The sequence below is a fragment of the Talpa occidentalis genome, unplaced genomic scaffold (genome assembly GCF_014898055.3).
Source record: "Talpa occidentalis isolate TD23 unplaced genomic scaffold, MPIMG_talOcc4v2.1 talOcc4.5, whole genome shotgun sequence".
NCBI lineage: Eukaryota > Metazoa > Chordata > Mammalia > Eulipotyphla > Talpidae > Talpa > Talpa occidentalis.
In genome coordinates, this window is record NW_023604861.1 from 132189408 (window position 1) to 132210116 (window position 20709).

The following is a 20709-nucleotide window of genomic DNA, read 5'->3' on the forward strand; positions in this document are numbered from 1 at the left end:
AACTGTCCTCAGCTTCTGCAGCACCTGTTCGATCCTGGCTGGCTGGCGAGGGTCGCACATGGTGTGGCAGACCTCTCCTGTCTCGCTCGCTGCTCCCCTCAGCAGTGTATTTCTTCAGTCTGCCTTTTCTGTTCCCTACTGTGTCTCTGGTGAATCCTCTCACCCTCCCGCACATCTGGCCTATACCCCGGTTCTTGTATAAATAAATAAATCTTAAAAAAAAAAAACAACCTATATTTTGGGCTTATTTTTTCACTAGGTTAGGTTTTTTTAAAAAGATTTAAAAGATTTATTTATTTTTGTACAAGAATGGGAGCCAGTGGAGGGGGAGGGGGAGAGGCTTCATGGGGGGGGTGGGGGGATAAGGGTGGGTGTGGGGGTGGCAAAACAGGCAGATGACCGAAATACACTGCTGAGGGGAGCAGCCTGCGCAACAGGAGAGGTCTGCCGCGCCATGTTGGTTCCTCCCTGGCCAGCCAGGAATTGAACTCGTGCTGCAGAGGCTGCTGGACAGCTTCATGGTGCTGCGCTCAACCCACTGTGCCACTGGGGAGGCTCTAAATACTTTTCTTTTTCCATTTAAAAAAAAATGCAGAAGGGAAGTCTTGGGGCTCTAGCAAATTCAGGAAAGGCACATTTCTGAGCAGGGTGGTTTGTGCAGTTTTGTTTTTATATTTAATTTTTCTTTTTTTAGTTTTTTAATTAATGTTTTAATTTCTTACATCATTGTTCATTTTTAAACAATATTTGCTTCCTCCCACCCCCTCAGGTGTAGTCCCCCTAGAGTGTCCTTCCCCAAGGCAACCATGCTCCATCACCTCAGTCCCCTGTGCTCTTCCCTCCCTCCCTCTGATCCCTCTCCCTCCTCATCCCCTGCAGGATGTCTCTGGTTTATAATTGTCTGGTTTTGCTTTATTGTGCTTTGTACTGTTACTATTTTTTATATACTGATGTCTTATTGGGTTTCCCTATATTTCTGCTGTAAGTGAAGCCATCTGATATTTTTGGTTTTCCTTCTGGCGTCTTTCTTTTTTTTTTTTAGATTTATTTATTTATTTATTTATTTATTTATTTATTTATTTATTTATTTATTTATTTATTTATACAACCACTGGGGACAGTCAGAAGCGCGGGAGGGTGAGAGAATTCACCAGAGCCAGAGCAGGGAGCAGAACAGGCAGAAGGACCAAAGTACACTGCTGAGGGGAGCAGCGGGCGGCAGGAGAGGTCTGCGCACCATGTGGGACCCTCCTCAGTGGCCAGGGAGCAGCTGGGGATCGAACTGGTGCTGCAGAGGCTGTGGGCGGCTTTGCAACCCAGCGCTCAACCACTGCGCCACCGCAGAGGCCCGTCTTTGTTTTTTTTTTTTTTAATAAATTATTTTATTTTATATAATTCTTACCTCATTTTTCATTTTTGCATAATGTATGCATTTTCATTTTGGTTATATTCCCCATACAATTTCCACCTCTCTTATTGTGACCCTAATCCCTCTTCTCCTCCCCCCACCCTCCACTGTAGTGTGTCTCTGGTCTATAGATGCTTGTTGATTTTGATTTTTACTTTATTGCAATTAGTCTTTTTCCTGGTCCCTTATTTAGGTTTTCTAAATTCCTGCTATGAGTGAGATGAACCGGTGTTTTTCTTTTTCTTTCTGGCTTATTTCGCTGAGCATGATCCCTTCCAGCTCCATCCATGTTGCTGCAAACTGCATGTGTTTATCTTTTTTGATTGCTGAGTAATATTCCATGGTGTATATGTACCACATCTTCTTGATCCAGTCATTTATTTTTGGGTATTTGGGTTGTTTCCAAAGCTTAGCTATTGTAAACAGGGCTGCTATAAACATAGGGGTGCAGGTGCTCTTTGGAATGGATATTTCTGTGTCCTTTGGGTAAATATCTAGGAGTGGAATTGCTGGATCCTATAGAAGTTCTATGTTCAGTAGGTCAAGAAATCTCCATACAGCTCTCCACAGTGGTTGGACCAGTTTGCACTCCCACCAGCAGTGCAGGAGGGTACCTTTTTCTCTATAACCTCACCAACATTTGTTGTTGCTAGTTTTTTAATATGTGCCATTCTCACTGGTGTGAGATGGTATCTCATTACCATCTGATATGCATTTCCCTGATATGCATTTCCCTGATTACAAGTGATGCTGAACATTTTTTCATATGCCTGTTGGCCATTTGCATTTCCTCTTTGGAGAAGTTTCTTTTTAGTTCTTCTGCCCATTTTTTGACTGGATTATTTACTTTGTTTTTATTGAGTCTTATCAGCTTTTTGTAGATTTTTGTGATCATTTCTTTATCATTAGTGTTGTGTGCAAAAATTTTCTCCCAGGGCCTCCCCAGTGGCGCAGCGGTTGAGCGCTGGGTTGCGAAGCTGCCCGCAGCCTCTGCAGCGCCGGTTCATTCCCCGGCTGCTCCCTGGCCACCGGAGGAGGGTCCCACATGGCGCGCAGACCTCTCCTGCCGCCCGCTGCTCCCCTCAGCAGTGTACTTCGTCACTCTGCCTGCTCTGCTCCCCGCTCTGGCTCTGGTGAATCCTCTCACCCTCCCGCGTTTCTGACTGTACCCAGTGCTTGTATAAATAAATAAATAAATATTTAAAAAAAAAAAAAAATTTTCTCCCAGTCGGTGGGGTTTCTCTTTGTTTTGGTTATTGTCTCTTTTGCTCTATAGAAGCTCTTTAATTTGATGTAGTCCCAGCTGCTTATCTTTGCCTTCGCTATCACTGCTTTGGGTGATGTGTCTGTAAAGATATTTTTGAGGTGCATGTCATGTAGTGTTTCGCCTATATTTCCTTTTTTGTATTTTATGATTTCAGGTTTTATGTTTAGTTCTTTAATCCTTTTTGAGTTGGTTTTTGTGCATGGTGTGAGGTAGTAGTCAAGCTTCATTCTTTTGCATGTAGCAACCCAGTTTTCCTAGCACCATTTATTGAACAAACTTTCTTTGCTCCATTGCGTAGTCTTTGTTCCTTTGTCAAAGATTAGTTGACTGTAAATCTGTAGGTTTATTTCTGGATTTTCTGTTCGGTTCCATTGGTCGGTGTGTCTGTTCTTGTTCCAATACCATGCAGTTTTGATTATTATGAATTTGTAGTATAGTTTGAAATTTGGGAGTGTGATGCCTCCATTCCCTTCTTTTTTTCAGGAGAGCTTTGGCTATTCGGGTGACGCCATATGAATTTCATCAATAATTGCTCTATTTCTTTGAAGAATGTCATTAAAGTTTTTCCTGGAATAGTGTTGAATCTGTATATTGCTTTTGGTAGGATGGCCATTTTGATGATGTTAATTCTTCCAATCCATGAGCAGGGGATGTCTTTCCATTTCTTTGTGTCTTCTTCCATTTCTTTTAACAGTGTTTTATAGTTTTCTTCATATAGGTCCTTTACCTCTTTTGTTAGGTTTATTCCCAAGTATTTGATTTTTTTTTGTTTCAATAATAAAAGCAATGGTTTTCTTTATTTCTTCTTCTTCAGATTTATTGTTTGTGTATAGGAAGGCTACTGACTTTTGCGTGTTGATTTTGTATCTTGCCACCCTTCTGGCTTATTTCACTGAGCATAATTCCTTCTAGTTCCATACACGTTGCTGCGGATGGCATGACTTTATCTTTTTGGATTGCTGGATAATATTCCATTGTGTATATATGCCGTATCTTCTTGATGCAGTCATCTATTTTTGGGCATTTGGGTTGTTTCCATTGCTTAGTTATTGTGAATAATGCTGCGATAAAGATTGAGGTATATATAACACTTAAAATTAATGATTTTGTATTCTGCTGGATCATATAGTAGTTCTCTTTTTAGCTTTTTAGCAAGTTCCATACTGTTTTCTAAAATGGCATTTTTGAATTACATAAGACCACTTCCAAATTCTTCTTCCAGTCTTGGACATACACTGAAAGAATTAATCTTGTTCAAATGGCCTTATACATTCCCACTAATAGTGAGTGAGGGTTCCTTTATTTCTGTTTTCTCACCAGCACTTGTTGCTAGTCTTTTTGATATAAACCATTCTTCCCTGAGTGATATATCTCATTGTGGTTTTGATTTGCATTTCCTTAATTATAAGTGATGATGAGCATTTTTCATGTGCTGTTGGACCCCTAAATGTTCTCTTTGAAGACGTGTCTGTTCGGATCATTTGTGCTTTTGAAAAATAGGGTTACTATGGTTTTTTTTTTTTGTTGTTGTTATTGCTGCTATTGAGTTGCATGCGTTCATTATATACCTTTGATATTAACCCCTTGTCTGATGTATGATGTGCAGAAATCTTCTCCTCCTCACTAGGCTGTCTTTTTATCTGCCAATATTTTCTTTCTCTGTGCTGAAGCTTTTTAATTTGATGTAGCCCCATGTATTTATTTTTGCTTTTCATTTCCCTTGCTGTTGGGCTTGCATCTCTATGGACATACCTAACACTGATATCAAGGAACATTTTCTTCCATGTGTGTAATCCGTTTTGAATTTATTTTTGTGTATGGATTTAGAGAATGATCCAATTTCATTCTTTTGTATGTGGCTGTTCAGTTTTCCAATACCAATCACTGAAAAGATTTTTCTTTCTCAGTGTACAGTCAGAGCTCCTTTGGATAGGTTAAGTGTCAGTATGTGTGGGTTTATTTCTGGACTCTTAGTTCTATTCCACTGATTTGTGTGTGTATTTTTATTTCAGTGCCATAATGTTTTAATTACTGTCACTGCAATATAGTTTGAAGTCAGGTAATGTGATGCCTTCATTTTTTTTTCTTTTTTTTCAATATTTCTTTATTCAGGAACTTTCATTTCCATATAAAATTTAGTATTTTTGTTCTGTTTCTTTAGAAATATAGGAATAGGGATTGCATTGAATTGGTATATTGCTTTGGATAAGATGGTCATTCTAACAATGCTATTCTTTCAACATTTCAGAATATGTCCATTTTTAGTATATGAACTTGTGAAATGGTGTTATGTATTAATATTTTAAGAAATGGTAAGATGTTTAGCAGGAAAACAAATTGTAACAGTCGATTGTAGTTGAAAATAAAAGTTTGGAACTATGAGGCTCACTGTGTGTCAAATTCAAAAAGTTTATATTTTATTCTGTAAGTATCAAAATGTCTGAAGAAATTTTAAGTAATAAAGTAACACAATTATTAATATTTTATTTTATTTTTAAAAGATTTTTATTTATTTATACAAGAACTGGGGTACAGACCAGATGTGTGGGAAGGTGAGAGGAATCACCAGAGACCGAGCGGGGAACAGAACAGGCAGACTGACCGAAATACACTGCTGAGGGGAGCAGCAGGCGAGACAGGAGAGGTCTGCTCACCATGTGGGTTGCTCTGAGGCTGGTGGGGATTGAACTGGCACTGCAGAGACTGTGGACAGCTTCACAGCTCTGCACTCAACCACCTGCACCACCAGGGAGGCCCAATTATTAATATTTTAAGAATAAAAATCTTGTAGTAGTCTTGGGCAGAAATCGAGAAAGGAATAGTGTAAAAATCTGTTCATTGTAACATTCTCAGCAGGAGAGAATGAGAACTTGGAATAAATTTGAAACATATGGATAAAGAACAGAGCATATTTTTATATCTGATATGGAAGCAATGAGATTTGATGACTGTATGTAGAGGGGTTGGATGTTGGTGAAAGACTGTATAAAAGGATTGGATGTTGGTGAAAGACTGTATAAAATTAAGGATAATATTAAGAGTTTCCAGTTTAGGAGACTGAGTAATTAATGATGCCATTATTGAAAATTGAGAATAGGGAGACACTTTACATATATTATAAATATATATAATTATATTTCATTATAAATAATCATTATTGTTCTGCTAAAGATTAATTGCATATGAAGATATACATAGCTTTATGGCCTTTTGAATATTTTCCCATCTAGTGCTTCTCAGTGACTTGATAAAAAGTTATTGTGTTATTTATAGCCACATTGATTTTAAATATTTTTAGTCAGTGATGATATTTTCCTCTCTAACCCCTGCACTTTTTTTTTTTAAACTTCTTTTTCTTTTTCTTTCTTTTTTTTTTAAGATTTATTTATTTATTTATACAAGCACTGGGTACAGTGCAGGAGGGTGAGAGAATTCACCAGAGCCAGAGTGGGGAGCAGAGCAGGCAGAAGGACCAAAGTACACTGCTGAGGGGAGCAGCGGGCGGCAGGAGAGGTCTGCACGCCATGTGAGACCCTCCTCCGGTGGCCGGGGAGCAGCCGGGGATTGAACCGGCGGTGCAGCTTGGCAACCCAGCGCTCAACCGCTGCACCACCGGCGAGGCCCTGCACTTGGTTTTAAGTATTTCTGTTTCTTATAGTTTCAAATATATTTGTTTCTTTTCAGTCTCAAATAAAGTTTAGGTGTAACATATTTATTTACCATTTATATTATTTATTAGAAGACAAAAATGACACTGTCAAATATCTAGTTCTATCATAAAACTGAATAATGGTTAAAACCAGTAATATTTATGGTGGTATAGTATCAACTGATCTCTGTTTTAACATAGAAAACAAAATCAAAACACTTAAGACACCACTGCATCCATTCAGATTGATGAAAGTATAGTAGCAATATGTTTTTCCTTTTTTCTTTTTCTTCCGTTCATTAATTAAGTTACTTAGTACGAAGCACTGGGGAATGTAAAAATGAATAAATCTTTGCCCTAATTAACAGAGTCTAGTAGAGCAATGCAAACAACTCAGTACAATAACTCAGTGTATCTTAAGTGTTATAATACAGCTTAAAATAAATTGCTATAGGAACACAGATGGGAATACAAGTAATTCTGAAAGGGAGAAGACAGGGAAGTTTTCATAGTGGATGTAACTTGAAACTTGTCTGGTGAAGGGGAGACACTGAGAAATGGCAAAAAATGGCAAAAAAAACAAAAAAAAACAAAAAACAAGCATGAGCCTCCCTGGTGGCACAAAGGGTTAACACACAGCACTAAGAAGCTATCCTCAGCCACCGCAGCACATGAGTTCCATCCCAGGCCAGGGTGCTACCCACATGGCACAACAGACCTCTTTTATCTCCCTGCTGCAGTGTATTTCAGTAGATCTGCCTGTTCTGCTCCCCACTCTGTCTCTGGGGAATCCTCTCACCCTCTCCACCTCTGGCCTACACCCCAGCTCTTGTATGCATAAATAAATAAATCTTTAAAAAGGAAAGAAAATACCAAGCAGTCTGATGTAGGCAGCATGGGACAAATTGTGAAAAAGAGGAAGTCAAAAGGGGTAAGGGCTGGCTGTGAGACTCCCGCCTATCAGGCTAAAGAGGTTGGGCTTTAGGCAACTGGAGATAAATTCAGACTTTAACAGGAACTTGTATCATATTTTCAGTAGAGTATCTTGTGAACTCATTCATTCTTTCAGTATTTTGGATCTGATCTGTAAGAAGACACCAAGCTGAAAGGAATTAGGCAGGTGCTGTCCTTAAAGCTCAGTTTACTGTTATTAAGGGGGCCAGGCGCTTTTAAAGGAAAGGCAGGTAAAGCGATATTAGAAAAATGTGACAGTTGGAAGGAGTTTTGAAGAGTAAGGAAGATTAGAACAAGTCTCATTTATATTTTGATTTTGATGAGTTGAAGAAAGAGTTCTTTTTTGTTTGCATTTGCATTCTTACAACTGGTTTACTTTTGAGGTAACATTTAAAAAAGAAAGCAGTATCTGGGCCTCCCCGGTGGCGCAGCGGTTGAGTGCTGGGTTGCAAAGCTGCCCGCAGCCTCTGCAACGCTGGTTCGATCCCCGGCTACTGGGTGAGGGTCCCACACTGCGCGCAGACCTCTCCTGCCGCCCGCTGCTCCCCTCAGCAGTGTGCTTCAGTCCTTCTGCCTGCTCTGCTCTCCCCTCTGGCTCTGGTGAATTCTCTCACCCTCCCGTGCTTCTGACTGTACCCAGTGCTTGTATAAAATAAATAAATAAATCTTAAAAAAAAAAAAAAAAGAAAGCAGTATCTATCTAGATGGATTTAGATGGAGAGATATGTAGATAGATAGATAGACAGACAGATAGATAGATAGATTGATACATAGATAGATAGAATTATTCCCATAGACACTGATTGAAATGATGGGGTCATTAGTGTACAGTTTAAATGAGTAAATGCAAGAAAAGACATCTTTTTCTGTCTTCATTGCTATAGGTTTGTCCAGGATAGAAAAAATAACTCCTATACATAGCACCTTAGACATAGTTCTCAAGCAATTGTTGAATTCAGTTGAATGCTTCTGGGCTTTATATCATTTCTAGTCCTTAAACAATGCACAGTTGCAGAGTTGTTAAGTAATGGTATAATTGAGATCTAAAAATAATGTGTCCTTGGACAAATTAGCAAGATGAAAAAAAAATCAAACATGAAGTTACAGATCAATATAGAAATCACAATGTTCATGGCATTTACAGAGAGCTCGTTCCTAATATCATTTCAGTGCACCAGACACATCCACCTTAAGTAAGTAAGACAGGCCCTGTGGGCTGATCACAAAAGCAGAACAGATTGCATTAGGATGGAATGTAGAATTGTGGAAAATCTGGGATAAAAAATGGAACTTAAGATACAGAGAAGTAGCACTTGGAGAACTTACTGAGGTATAATCAGAACCACTGCCACATTCTTTGTTACAGTGTTAGTGAAGTGCTTATGCCTCAAGGATTTCTGAAAATTTAAGTAAACATTTCTCTAAAGGAATTTACAAATAAAGTAATACCAAATGCCCAGATTTGGAATCCCTATATACCGTAGAGTCTTAAAAGACAGGAAGCTGGTGATCACCTCATTACCTAATGTAATATACTCGTCACACATCATCATATATGCACCCATGGGTTCTGAGTGAGGATTCCTGTTGCATGTTATTGTAGTTATTACAAATTTTTGCTATAGTTCTTAAAAATTTGGTAACAAAAAACTGACCAATTTTGTCATCAACAATCATTAAGCAGACTGAGGTTTTTGATTACTTAAAAGTAAGCACATGTCTCTTAATAGACATGCATATAACAAACATTTTGAAAATCATTTTCTTCTTTATGATTATGAAATTCACAAAAACCAAAACTGAATGGAAATAATAAATTATTCTCAAATCGGAGGACAAGAGAAAAATAGCATAAAATTTGTTATTAGGTGGGAGTCACTGTATTAAGTGTTTGTGCTTACAATAAATAGCATAGTTGAAACATCATTTGTAAATATTTAGGTAATTTAAGCCACAATCCTGGAGAAGGAACCCCCACGGCACACTTAAAAGCTCTTTTTATAAGTCTTAAAGATAAATAATTATCTGGGCAAGAATTTCCACATACTTTTTCCTGAAATATTCCGATTGTTAAGTGTGGGCGCCTTCTCCCCACAAACACACTTTCTGAAGATAAAGTGGAAATCTGATTTAAATTCCACTGAGCGTTTAAAGAAGCTTTTCCACACAGATTTATAGTGTGTGAGGAAAAGACACAGTTTTACCAGTCAAGACACTTGCCGCTTCTGAGGAAACGTGGAATTTTAGATTTTTGAAAATAAATCTGTTTTTTCCCACAGATTTTAAAAAAAGGGACCTATGCTGACTTTTCCCTTTGATTTTACCAGAGGGAAGAAAACATTTAGATCAACTTCCCAGGTGGCTTTGGCCAGAAGCGCTAAAAATAGACAAGATAACGGTCCTGGCCAGTGCTCTGTGGAGACGACCCGCGGGCGGGGCGGTGCTTGGGGCGGGGCGGGGCTTAGGCCGGGGCGGGGAAGGGGCGTGTCCAAGGCGGGACTGACCTTTATTCCGGAGCCGAGTTCTGGCTTCCAAGGGCGGGTCGGGGGCGTGGCCGGGGCAGCAGGGGCGGGGCAGCGCTCGCACATTTAAGAGCGGGAGGCGGCTCCGGGGACCGAGCGTCCGCCGAGTTCGCTGTCATGTCGCTCCCGCCCCTCACGCCGCGGGGCTCGGAGCTCACGGAGCTGGCTCCCCCCTCCTCGCCTCTCGAGGACCCTGATCCCCAACCACCCGGCCGTAAACGGCTCCGTTTGGAGGAGCCAGAGGGTGTCTCGGAGGCGTGGTGGAGGCTGCCCTTGGTGCCTCGCCTGCCTGAGGTAGAAAACGCCTGGGCGTGGGCGCCCCGACCCCTCAGCGCGCTGCTTTATTCACCTCACGCGGCCTCCGAGGACGCCGCCCGCGCGCGTGTGGAGACGCCCGTCGGCGGGCGGCAGACACGTGACCTGGGGGTCCCGGGGGCGCGTTCCGGGGCTCCCCCTCCCCGAGGGCCGGCCCCGGGCGGCGCGCTCCCGGGGGCCCTGCCGGGGACGGGGCGGGGGCCGGGACGCGGCTGCCCCGCGGCGACGGGACGCGGGGTTCGGGCCCCGGGAGGGGCGCGGAGAGAGGCCGGAGTGACGGCCCGCGGGCAGGAGGGCCGTTCGCAGGCGTTACCTTTTGTCAGGAGCAGAAACCAGCATTTCAGGACGTGAACGGATGCACAGCTGCCGGGGGGATGCTGTCAAATGAAAAAGAAAATAGCATTTCGGCATCTGCGCTAAAAATAGCCAAATCGCAAACCCCGCCCAGCGTGGAAATGGCCAAATCTGGCTATTTTCGAGAGAGCCGCACAATCAGTATCCGTGAGTTTGCAGCTAATTTAAAAAGCAAGATGTCCTCTGCCTGTTGGAAGGAAAGAGCGAAGGAAACGGGGGACACACAGGAGGCGTGTGTTGGGGGTTTCACCGACACCGACTGGGCCCGAAGTAGACGTGATGTTGAGAAGCAGAACTTAAGGGATGAGGGAATGATGTTGGGCGTGGAAAATGTTTTTCCTGAACTTTATGAAAGTTACCCCCAGTCACTCTGCAACCAGAATGTTTTTTGTGGGAAAAAGAAAGACTCCGTCCGTGTAAACATCTATAACCACGGTAGTGTCCAGTCTGACAGAAGAGACTCTGGAAAGGATTTCGCTATAATATCAGAAAACGCAGATTTGGAAGAAGCAGGGCCATGCCTGGACAGCTGCAGATCTAACACCAGCTTGGCAAACTCTCCAAGCTGGGACTGTACCACTGCATATGTTTTGAGCCAAAACAGGGAAAATGGTTGGATTGTGGATAATGACAAGACGAAGTGTGAAAACATGAGAAACACTGGAGCAAAGTTGAGTTTGCTACAGTTGTTAGAAATAGGCCTTTTAAACAATACAATAGCCATGAGGACACATGAAGAACAATTAAAGTCTCTCATGATAGGAACACTGGGTAGCCAAAAAACTTTAATACGTTTTCTCTGGTTAAAAGCCAAAGGAGAAACTGATAATGGGCTGCAGTGGAGATATTGCACTACACAAAAGGACTTTCATTTAAGCATTTTTGAAAACTTTATTGAAGGAATTTTATATGTCCATAAATGTATTTCAGGAAATCAAAAAGATAGCTTAAGCTGGTATGAAATTTTGATATATAAAGAGCAAAATATAGTGAGAAGTGTGGATAGCAATAGAAAGAATAACATTTTAAGCATATACTTACAAAGCAAGTTTTCACAACCTCTAAATATATTGAAAACTAGCATAGTTTCTTTGCTTAGTAACTTCGACTCTTTAACAAGAATTGAAAATGATTCTCAATTAGAAGAGGGATACATTTTCAAATGGATAGTCAGCTATCCACAAAATGCAGTGGAAAGTCATGATATATTAAGGAGGTTTTCAACACTATTAGAAGATAATATGGCGCCTACATTAGAGACAGGGCAGCTTAAAAACGAACAAGTTTTTGAAGAGCCTATGAAAAAAAGTATCAATTCCTTCAGTATGACAACTAAAAATACACAATTTCCAGTTTTTGAAACATATGAAAAAGTTTCTCTTTCAATGGACTTTGATAATTTGGATGAAATTTTGTCGACAAAAGAAATTAGTTACAGGAATAAGTGTTGTCCTGAACAACTTATGAATGAGGGAAACTTGACAATTAAAACACTAAATAAGTGTAGACCTCCATTTATGTGGAATAACCATGAATATATTAATGCAAACTTATATGAAATAAGTAAATACAACCAAGATTTAGATACCGAAAGAAAACCAGAGCATAATATTCTCAGTAGTTTTAATTTTAAGGACGTTCTTGAAGATTTCATCAACATTAGGCAGCAGGCCATACAGTCAAGCCACCATAGAAGACACAGTGAACAAATCAATCCTACTTCCATAATTCAGGCGCTAAATTTTGGGAACTTGCTTACTGAAACTGAAGGAAAAAATCGTAACTTAATTTTGAAGGAGGAAGTAAAAGTCACAGCACAAAGTTTAACAAACAGTTGCCATGCTCATGAAGACATTAAGATAGAAAAGGAAGAGAATATTTTTGATTCCAAGGATGATATGTTTTCTGTGCAACCCGTTTTTTTAATGAATAATAAGGTAAATGTGGAAGGACCTAAGAATGTTTATCTAAATAATGTAGATGAGAGCAATGAATATGAAAGTATTTTGCAAGAAATGGAGTTAGCTAATTCAGAGCATTTTCATCCAAAGAATGACTCTACAGAAAGTGTTAATCACCAGTCGGAAACTGATTTGAGTGTCAGAAACAATGAATGTTTTCAGGACTCAACTGCCAAGTGTTTACCAACAGAAACTCTGACAATAGTAAAAGATTTTGAGATGAAGAGTAAATTTGATTTAGTGCTTGAAGAACTTCGTATGTTTCATGAAATTAGCAAGGAAAATGAAATTCTAAGCACTGTGGAAACAAACAATGGACTAGAAAATTACTTTGGAGAAAATAATGTTGGGAAAGTAAAAATGGAGATTAAAAAAGATTTGAAAGTGGGTGCAGGCAACAAAATATGTACATCTTCTTTGTACTGTGATACTAAAGCAGGTCCTGTTATGCATAAAAGACACCAAAACGCATTTAAATGGAAAACAGTATCTAAAAGTGGAGAACAGGAAGTTCCTGAGGAGTATTACTGTTCAAGAACATCAGAAGAAGAATTACTCTACTCTGAGAAAGGTATGAAATTAGTTTTAAAATGTTCTTTTTAGGATAGAGAAATGTCCTTTTTCCCCTGTGTAGGGCAAATATATAATTTTGGGACAGTAACATGGAATACATTGTTTATTGATGCACATTTTTTCCTATTAAGGACTGTGCAAACAAATAATATATTAAAGTTTAAGGTAATAGAATTGGTAAAATGAGCTTTGAAGAGTCCTGCTTCATTTATCTAAATATTAGGAGCCAATAGGAGAAAATATTCCTGAAAATGTTATTTGCGTAGTATTAACATCTTACATAAAGGTTAAGTTTTTGTTATAACATGTTGATCTTTATTTTCAGATTGTGAAAAACCTTCACCTAAAAGACCTGCTTCCTTCTCTGATGAGTTTAATGAAGAAAAGTTTAATTATTTGCTGAAGGGAGGTAAGAGTTTTGGTTATTTTCTAGAATACCTTCTAAGATGGTTATACATTCTTTTATTTTTGGCATGAGGAAAATATACTTAGGTTGTTAGAAAATAAATAGAAGATTAGTAATTTTGTAATTAATAACTTCCTGATGCCAATTCCAATAATTAAAATTGTTTTGAAATTAAAATGTTGTTTAGAATATTATTAGGAAATGTGGTCTGCAAAAGCATTTAAATATTTGCAGTGAAGCATTGCAATAGCTGTGTATGTAACATTAATTGGCACAACCAAAAAGGCATTTATCTAAATTGGATTTCCTGTGATGAGATGTTACTCCAATTATATACTTATTATCAATATCTCTATCCTTTAAGTATTATGAGCCTCTTTATACAGATATTTTATTTAGTAATTGAAAATTGGTATCATTTAGATGTATTAACTTGATTTACAAGTATAGCATTTAATTTTTTAATTATTAAAATAGAAGAAAAGCTAAGCTTTTCTTTAGAGGGAGGTGAAATACATTTACCAAAACATCTTCGATCCTGCATCAGATTTTAAATTTCCACTAGTCTCTCATCCTCAGTAGGATGCTGTTTTGATACTTTGTTCAGTTACTTCAGAAATACATCTTTTCCTTTTTTCTTACATTACAAGGAAATAATCTTAAAAATTAATCCGTGTTCTTGGAAGATTAAAACCCCTCTTCTCTCCTGAATAAAAGCAATACTTGAGGGAACAAGACAACATGAGTGGTAGAAACTAGCCTAGAAAGCATCAGGGTGGTTCTAGGACAGAAAGAAAGGAAAGGGAAAAGTTGGATTGGGGAACAAATTTTGAGATATTTGGAGGAAGATGAGGGAGCTCATACCCAGTGTAAACAAATGTTGGGGGACACTAGGAAGTGGGGATACTAAGAATGAACTAACTCTGCCCAGGTGGGATGGGGATCTGCTTATGCAGGGTGATTTTTAAAGCACTGGAAACTCCTGAAGGTTTTTGATACCTACCCGCTTGTCGCCAGAATACCTCCAGGTAAAGTTTCTACCACTGAAGTCTCCAGTGCCTCTTCTCTCTGTCTTTCCTTTTTCTGTGGTGTGAAGTCCAGTAGTTTGAAGTTATTTTGAGCATGTATTATATGCAGCCAGTGTTCCCGGTGCTTTGTATGTTATTTAGACAGATGCATCCCTAACCTTCATGTATATGCAAATCAACCTTCATGTATTTGCAAATTAACTGGGTATCTTGATAAATGATTCTGATTCCCTTATGGACAGGCTCTAACATTCCGCATTCCTAACATGCTCCTGGGTGACTGTGGTTCACATTTTGAGCCACAAGGATTTAGAAAACAATTGAGAATTGAGTTAATATCATTTCTAAAAGACCACTAAAATTTTTCATGACTTTTTTTTTATGATACTGATTTTTAAAATGAACAGTTTCTGGCAGTAGGCATGAATGTTTAGAATTGTTAAACTATTCAAAGCAATAAATTAAACCAATGTGTAACAATAATAAAGACGTTTATCTTTATTATAGGCAATCCAAAGAGACAAGCACATCCTCATAACTACAACTTGATGACTGTTTAAGGGCCTGTGCTTTGCAAAAAAGCTATTGTTGATACAAACTGGTTCATTGACTTCCCACCCATTGTAAAATTGCCAGAAGTAACTGTCATATTAGAATATAAAATATGGAAGCTATCCTTTAAAAAAGTAATCAAATAAACTAAATATGACTGTTCTGAAATAATCTCATAATGAAGAAATACATAGCATAAATTGGTAAATTTATCTAATTTATAAACAAGTCTAGTGTATCGGACATGATCCAACAGGTTTATTTATATAATCCTTTTGTTTAAAAATAAAACTCTAATTTTAATGTAGAAGTGAAGAAAGGATCATAAACTGGTTTATAGATATTTTTGTGACAGAATACAGAAGAAATGTATAAGACCTGGCCTTAATAATTAATTACAAGTAATTCAATTTTTTATTTTATTTCATTATTGTTTACATAAATATACACATAGATTCTGTTTGGTTCAACTTTGTAAAGATGCTGTTTCCCTTGTGTCAGATTTACTATTACATTGGTATTTTTAGTATAAAGTACTATCATATTAAGGTCATGCTAATTCTTTAGATCTTGATTAAAACTTGCTATATTTCAGTTTTGCTTATGTACCTCACTGTTTATTTAAAAAATACTTGAAAGTTAAAGATATTTTTCTAATTTATTATCAGTGGTAGTTAATCCTATCTATATGATTAACTGATTGACTAACAAACATACTTCCATGTAATGTTTTGTACTATTTTGAAACTGATAGGGCGATATTAAATAAAAACCAGAATCAGACTGTTCCTTTGATATTTAAACAGGTAAAGTTCATTTGTGCTCTTTTATTGATAATAATCTCTATTAGGAAAAAGTAACCATTAACAATCTAACCTAGTTGTTTAACTTTGAAAACATGACATGGTCTTTAAAACCCTTACATTGAGTTAATTTTAAGACCTTATATCAATAGTTTATTGCTGTTCTTCTTGTAGCTGCTGTTAAACTAACTGCCTGACTAGAATGCTGATTTTATTCTGTTGCTATTTTATGATGGGCAAGTTACTTTTTTGTGTTGGTTTTTCACATTTTAAAAATGGAGATAGGGTTAAGTAAATTAATGCTTCTCCAGCACTTAGAACAGTGACTCAGTAAATATTGTTAGACTCATGATTAGATTTTGTAAAATTTTTAAGCATAGAAGCAGTAATTTTTACTCCCTTTTATTTTTTTTATATTTTTACTTACTATGTTATATTTTATTTTAGGTAGTAATTTTTCAAATGGAATTTCAAGAGTACTACCTCTTAAGACATGCAGTCGACCAATCAGAATTGGCTTGTCAAGAAAAGCGAAGCTTAAACAACTTCATCCCTATTTGAAATAAATATTACAAGAATTTAAAAGAAGATAATGGACACTAATATTTCAAAACATTTCACAACATCTATTTATCTTTTGTTTCTTTCTTTGGATGAATACTTTCTCGCCACTCTGGGAGTGTTGGGCTTTCTCTATAATTAAGTATGGAGAGGGCTTTTTCTTTTTTTGTGAATTGTTTAATTACCTTTAAACATAACAAAATATTTCATTGTTTTCATATCATATTAGCAATGCACACGTTAAAGATTTTTTGTAATCTTATAAAACATGTCAACTTATTGTTTTTCATGACATCTATATATAATGCTTTCATGAGAAGATTGATAGGCTTTAAGTTTTCACAAAAAGGTCTGTGACTCACAAAAAGGTAATGAGTCACTGTTCTAATCCTCTCTCCCTAGTTTCAAGTGAAAAAAAATGGAGGTATAAAAAGGGTGGGTGAATTTTTCAATATCACAAAATTAATCTCAGGATTGGGATAGAGAAATCTCCTCTGTCAGCTTCTTTTCCACTTTTTTTTTTTTACTTCACTTTCTATTTTTTATTACCTTCCTCCAGAGTTTATCTTTGGATCTGGAAAAGAATTATGATCATAGTTAATACCTATCATTAATTTATTCACTTATAGAACAAATATATATTCCTACTATTGTGTTACACTCAATAATAGAATACAGAAAAAATGTATAAGACCTGGCCTTATTTTGTGCGTATGAGATTGCTAGAGAAATGGAGGATATACATAATTGAAAGATATTTAAAGTTAACCATCATTAAAATAATGTGATTAGATTAAATTATCCTTTATAAGCCAAGATCTGAGACACACTAAAAATCGTCTCAAATTCAACTCAGTTCATTCATTTCTATTTCTCACCATGCAATTTCCAACTTCAATATACTGTTCTAATTTTTTTCCCTCCCCGTAGAGCTCATCACTTTTATATGTGAAAATATTATTATATAACTAACACTTTGTTAGAATCCAAGCTCCTTTAAGTTAGGATCCTTTCTTCTCCTTAGTATATCCTGAGTGCCTGAGATATTATCTGCCCCTTAGAGTAGTCATAAAATATTATTTGTGTGAATAATGAATACATTTTTACTTCTGTTCATAATATTTATGTTTTTTTAATAATGTTAATAACTATGACTTTGGACATGTCCTTAGTTCTAAAAAGGATATAACACTATCTCTTGGGATTATTGTGAGATTTAAATGAGCTGATGCGTGTTATGTATTTAAACTATCTCTGACACATAGGAACTGCTCAATGATTAACTATTTAGAATGTTTGACATTTTTGAAATTGTTTTCTGGGTCCTGAATTGGATTATTTTCAGGAATATGCTTTATGAGTCTCATGAAAATGATCATCTTACTTTTTTCTACAGGTGTTCTCCTCTTTCTCTTCCTGCTTATTACTATTATAAACCCCATGCTGGATTTTCTTTATATAAGACAAATCTCAACACAAAATTTATCTTCAGAAACCTTGGCCTTTCCCTGTTCTCTGTAGCTGTGTGTGAATATTGAACTCTATTCTCAGATCTATTTCTTGAGGGCAAATTTATGTACTTCCAGTCATAATGCTCATCCTCAAGAAGTTTTTACAGATGTCTTCATCCTCTTTTTAATAAATGGCATATTCACTTATAATTGCTGCTGGTTCTGTCAACTGATTAACTGATTTACTATATAAGTTTCAATTCCCAGGACATACTGTACTGCTTGTGGTGGTTTTCCATATCACTGCCTCATTATTGCTTTGATATATGGATCTTTCTTTGTAATAACCTTGCGGAAGATTACACCTCCCCAAATGCCAAACTTCTTCTTGTTTGTGTCATTACTCAAGCATCTCTTGCCCCTATATATCCTACCCAACACATGTATACACACGCAAATATATACTACCCTGCCTCACCTTCCTAGTTTTAGGATTAGAAAGTTGAATAGGAAGGCGGCATCATTTTTGTTCTTATGCATTTGAGTCTTTATAGCATTAAAAAAAGAACAGACCCCAAATGGAGTCATTTATGGCAATTCCCACAAAGATTTAGTACCTAACTTAATTGCAGCTTCAGCCTTTCTCAAGAGTGTAATTTTAAGCCAATCAGTCTGGAATTTCCTGATCAGCATGAGTGAGGTCATCACACCTTAAGACTTTGCTTCTGTTCCCCCAAATAGGGTGGCTTTGCCTGAAATCATATTTCTTTTCTTTTGCTAATAACCTGCCCCATCTTTTTTCTTACTATAGAACTTTCCATTTTGTTCTACTCAGTGTAGTACATACTGTCGATTAGTGAATCACTTAATAAAGTCAATTAGTACTCTAAATTTATTTGTTTGAAATTTATTTTTAATAATAGCCACATTTGGGAAGATTGTATTGGAGGGCTGTGGTAGAAGATATTTTAGATTGAATTCCTTCCTCCTTCCACCTCATTCTTTTATCTTGGTTCTTAAAAGTCGAATACTTTTAGATCACAGAAAAAATATTCAAAGGATGAAAAACCACTTCAAAAAATATTTGCTTTTATTCAATCTCTGGGTCATTTTGGTTTAAAGTAACAAGATTTTGGATGCACTCAGTGATCATGAGAAGAGAAGCAGAGCCTTATATTAAATCAACTTACAAAAATTATGTTTGATAGTACCTAAATTATGCAAACCTCTCAGTTAATATCCTTTTATTTAGTTAAGCAAAATGGAAACCAAAATATGTAGTGAAGCTGATCTTCAGTTCCATATATAGCACCACATGAAAGAATGTTTATAGAGTTAGCTATCACTTGGGGAAATTTTTCTAATAAGACATTTTCTAATTATACATTTACATAGACATAATAGTCTGTGGCAGAGTTTATATTATTAAAAATTATCCCCTGGCTAAAGGGACTAGGATCTAAAGATATTTGAGCCATGCCAAATTATATTTTCTCCACTTTGGTATAAAATATGTCATGTTTTAGTAATCAAAAGTCTGCCAAGAAATAAAAGCCCAGCACCAGATGGTTTCTCTAGTGAGTTCTACCAAATCTTCAAATATGTAAACTTCTCAAACTCTTCTAAAAAATTGAGGGAGAGGGAATGTATCCAGCACATTTTATAAGATCAACATTATTGCTAAAAACAGACAAGAACATCATAAAAAAAGAAAACTATGGACAAATATCTCTAATGAACAAAGATGCCAAAATCCTCAAAACAATCTTACTAAACTGAATTCAACAATACGATTGAAAGGATCATACAATATGACTAAGTGAGATTTATTCCAGGGATACAAGGATGGTTCAACACCTGCAAATCAGTCCTAAAATTTACCACAACTTTCTAAATGCTTTCCATCTCACTCGCAGAAAAAAAAACAAAATTCTTATTTTGATATAAAACAGCATAAGGATATTATCCTTTAATATTCCCTGAAACTCCTCTACTATTTTCTTCTTGTTCATTCTGCTGGAACCACACTGGCCTTGCTGTTCATTAGACATATTAGGAGTGTCCCTTCCTTAGCACCTTTGCAATTGCTTTCTGCCCCTGGAACACTTGTTAAGAGATATATTGATAGCTTGCCCTGCCCTCCCTTAGAACTTTACTCAGTCAGCTTCTCAGTGTGAATTTTTCTTCCTGCTACCATCATATGCCCCTTCCTGCACTTATCTTTTTCTTCCTAATACCTTATTATCAACATACTGCTGCTGTTTCGCATTTATTTACTTATTTATTATTTGTTTATTGTTCCATTTCTTACTACATTTAAAACTCTGTGAGGGCAAAGGTTTTGTCTAATCTTTTTCTGTGGCTGTATTCCCAGTGCCCAGGATGGTGCTTATTGACTTGTCTAATGTCAATAATCAAAATCTGGAGGCCACTTTTTGCAATGGGGCAGGTGAGGGATGCTTTCATAGCCCACTGGTGGATCAGAGCCTCCCAGGGGAGACTTCATTTTCTTGTCACATTAATACCACATTGTTCAAACATTTTGTACACTTCCACATAATTTCTCTGTGCATCACAAATCTCTTTTTTGGACATGAGAAACTATAAGTTTTTTTGACTGAGAATTTTAATTGTGTATGACAAGAGTAATAAAAAATTAGCTTAATCTGTAATTTTGAGGTACATACTGACTTACAGCTCTAAAACCTGTCTTGATTCACATATTTTTCAATGTTTTTCAAAAAAATAAAATCCTTTGGACAAGGAAAAAAGTTTTTGAAGGGCAGGCATTTTGGTTAGAATGTCACAAAGGCGGAGTGGGATCTAGACATATTTTTGAAGGTGCTGTGTACAAGAGAGAAGTTTGGAGGTGTTAAAAAGAAACAAAATATAGTGGTATCAATAA

General features: G+C 37.1%; 2 protein-coding genes across 2 annotated transcripts in view; one reads left to right on the forward strand and one right to left on the reverse strand.

The window, feature by feature from the left end:
* VSNL1 (visinin like 1) overlaps positions 1–10447 on the reverse strand; it is a 119039-nt gene extending 108592 nt beyond the window's left edge. The window contains exon 1 of the mRNA XM_054701360.1: positions 10429–10447. The gene's annotated coding sequence lies outside the window, so the exon portion shown is untranslated. The remainder of the gene's footprint in view (positions 1–10428) is intronic.
* On the forward strand, positions 9910–18678 carry RAD51AP2 (RAD51 associated protein 2). Its single transcript, XM_037526904.2, has 4 exons — positions 9910–10192; positions 10264–13001; positions 13329–13412; positions 16240–18678. Exons 1-4 carry the CDS (start codon positions 9918–9920, stop codon positions 16356–16358), a joined length of 3216 nt encoding a protein of 1071 aa, XP_037382801.1. The 5' UTR covers positions 9910–9917; the 3' UTR covers positions 16359–18678.
* The last annotated feature ends 2031 nt before the right edge of the window (positions 18679–20709 follow it).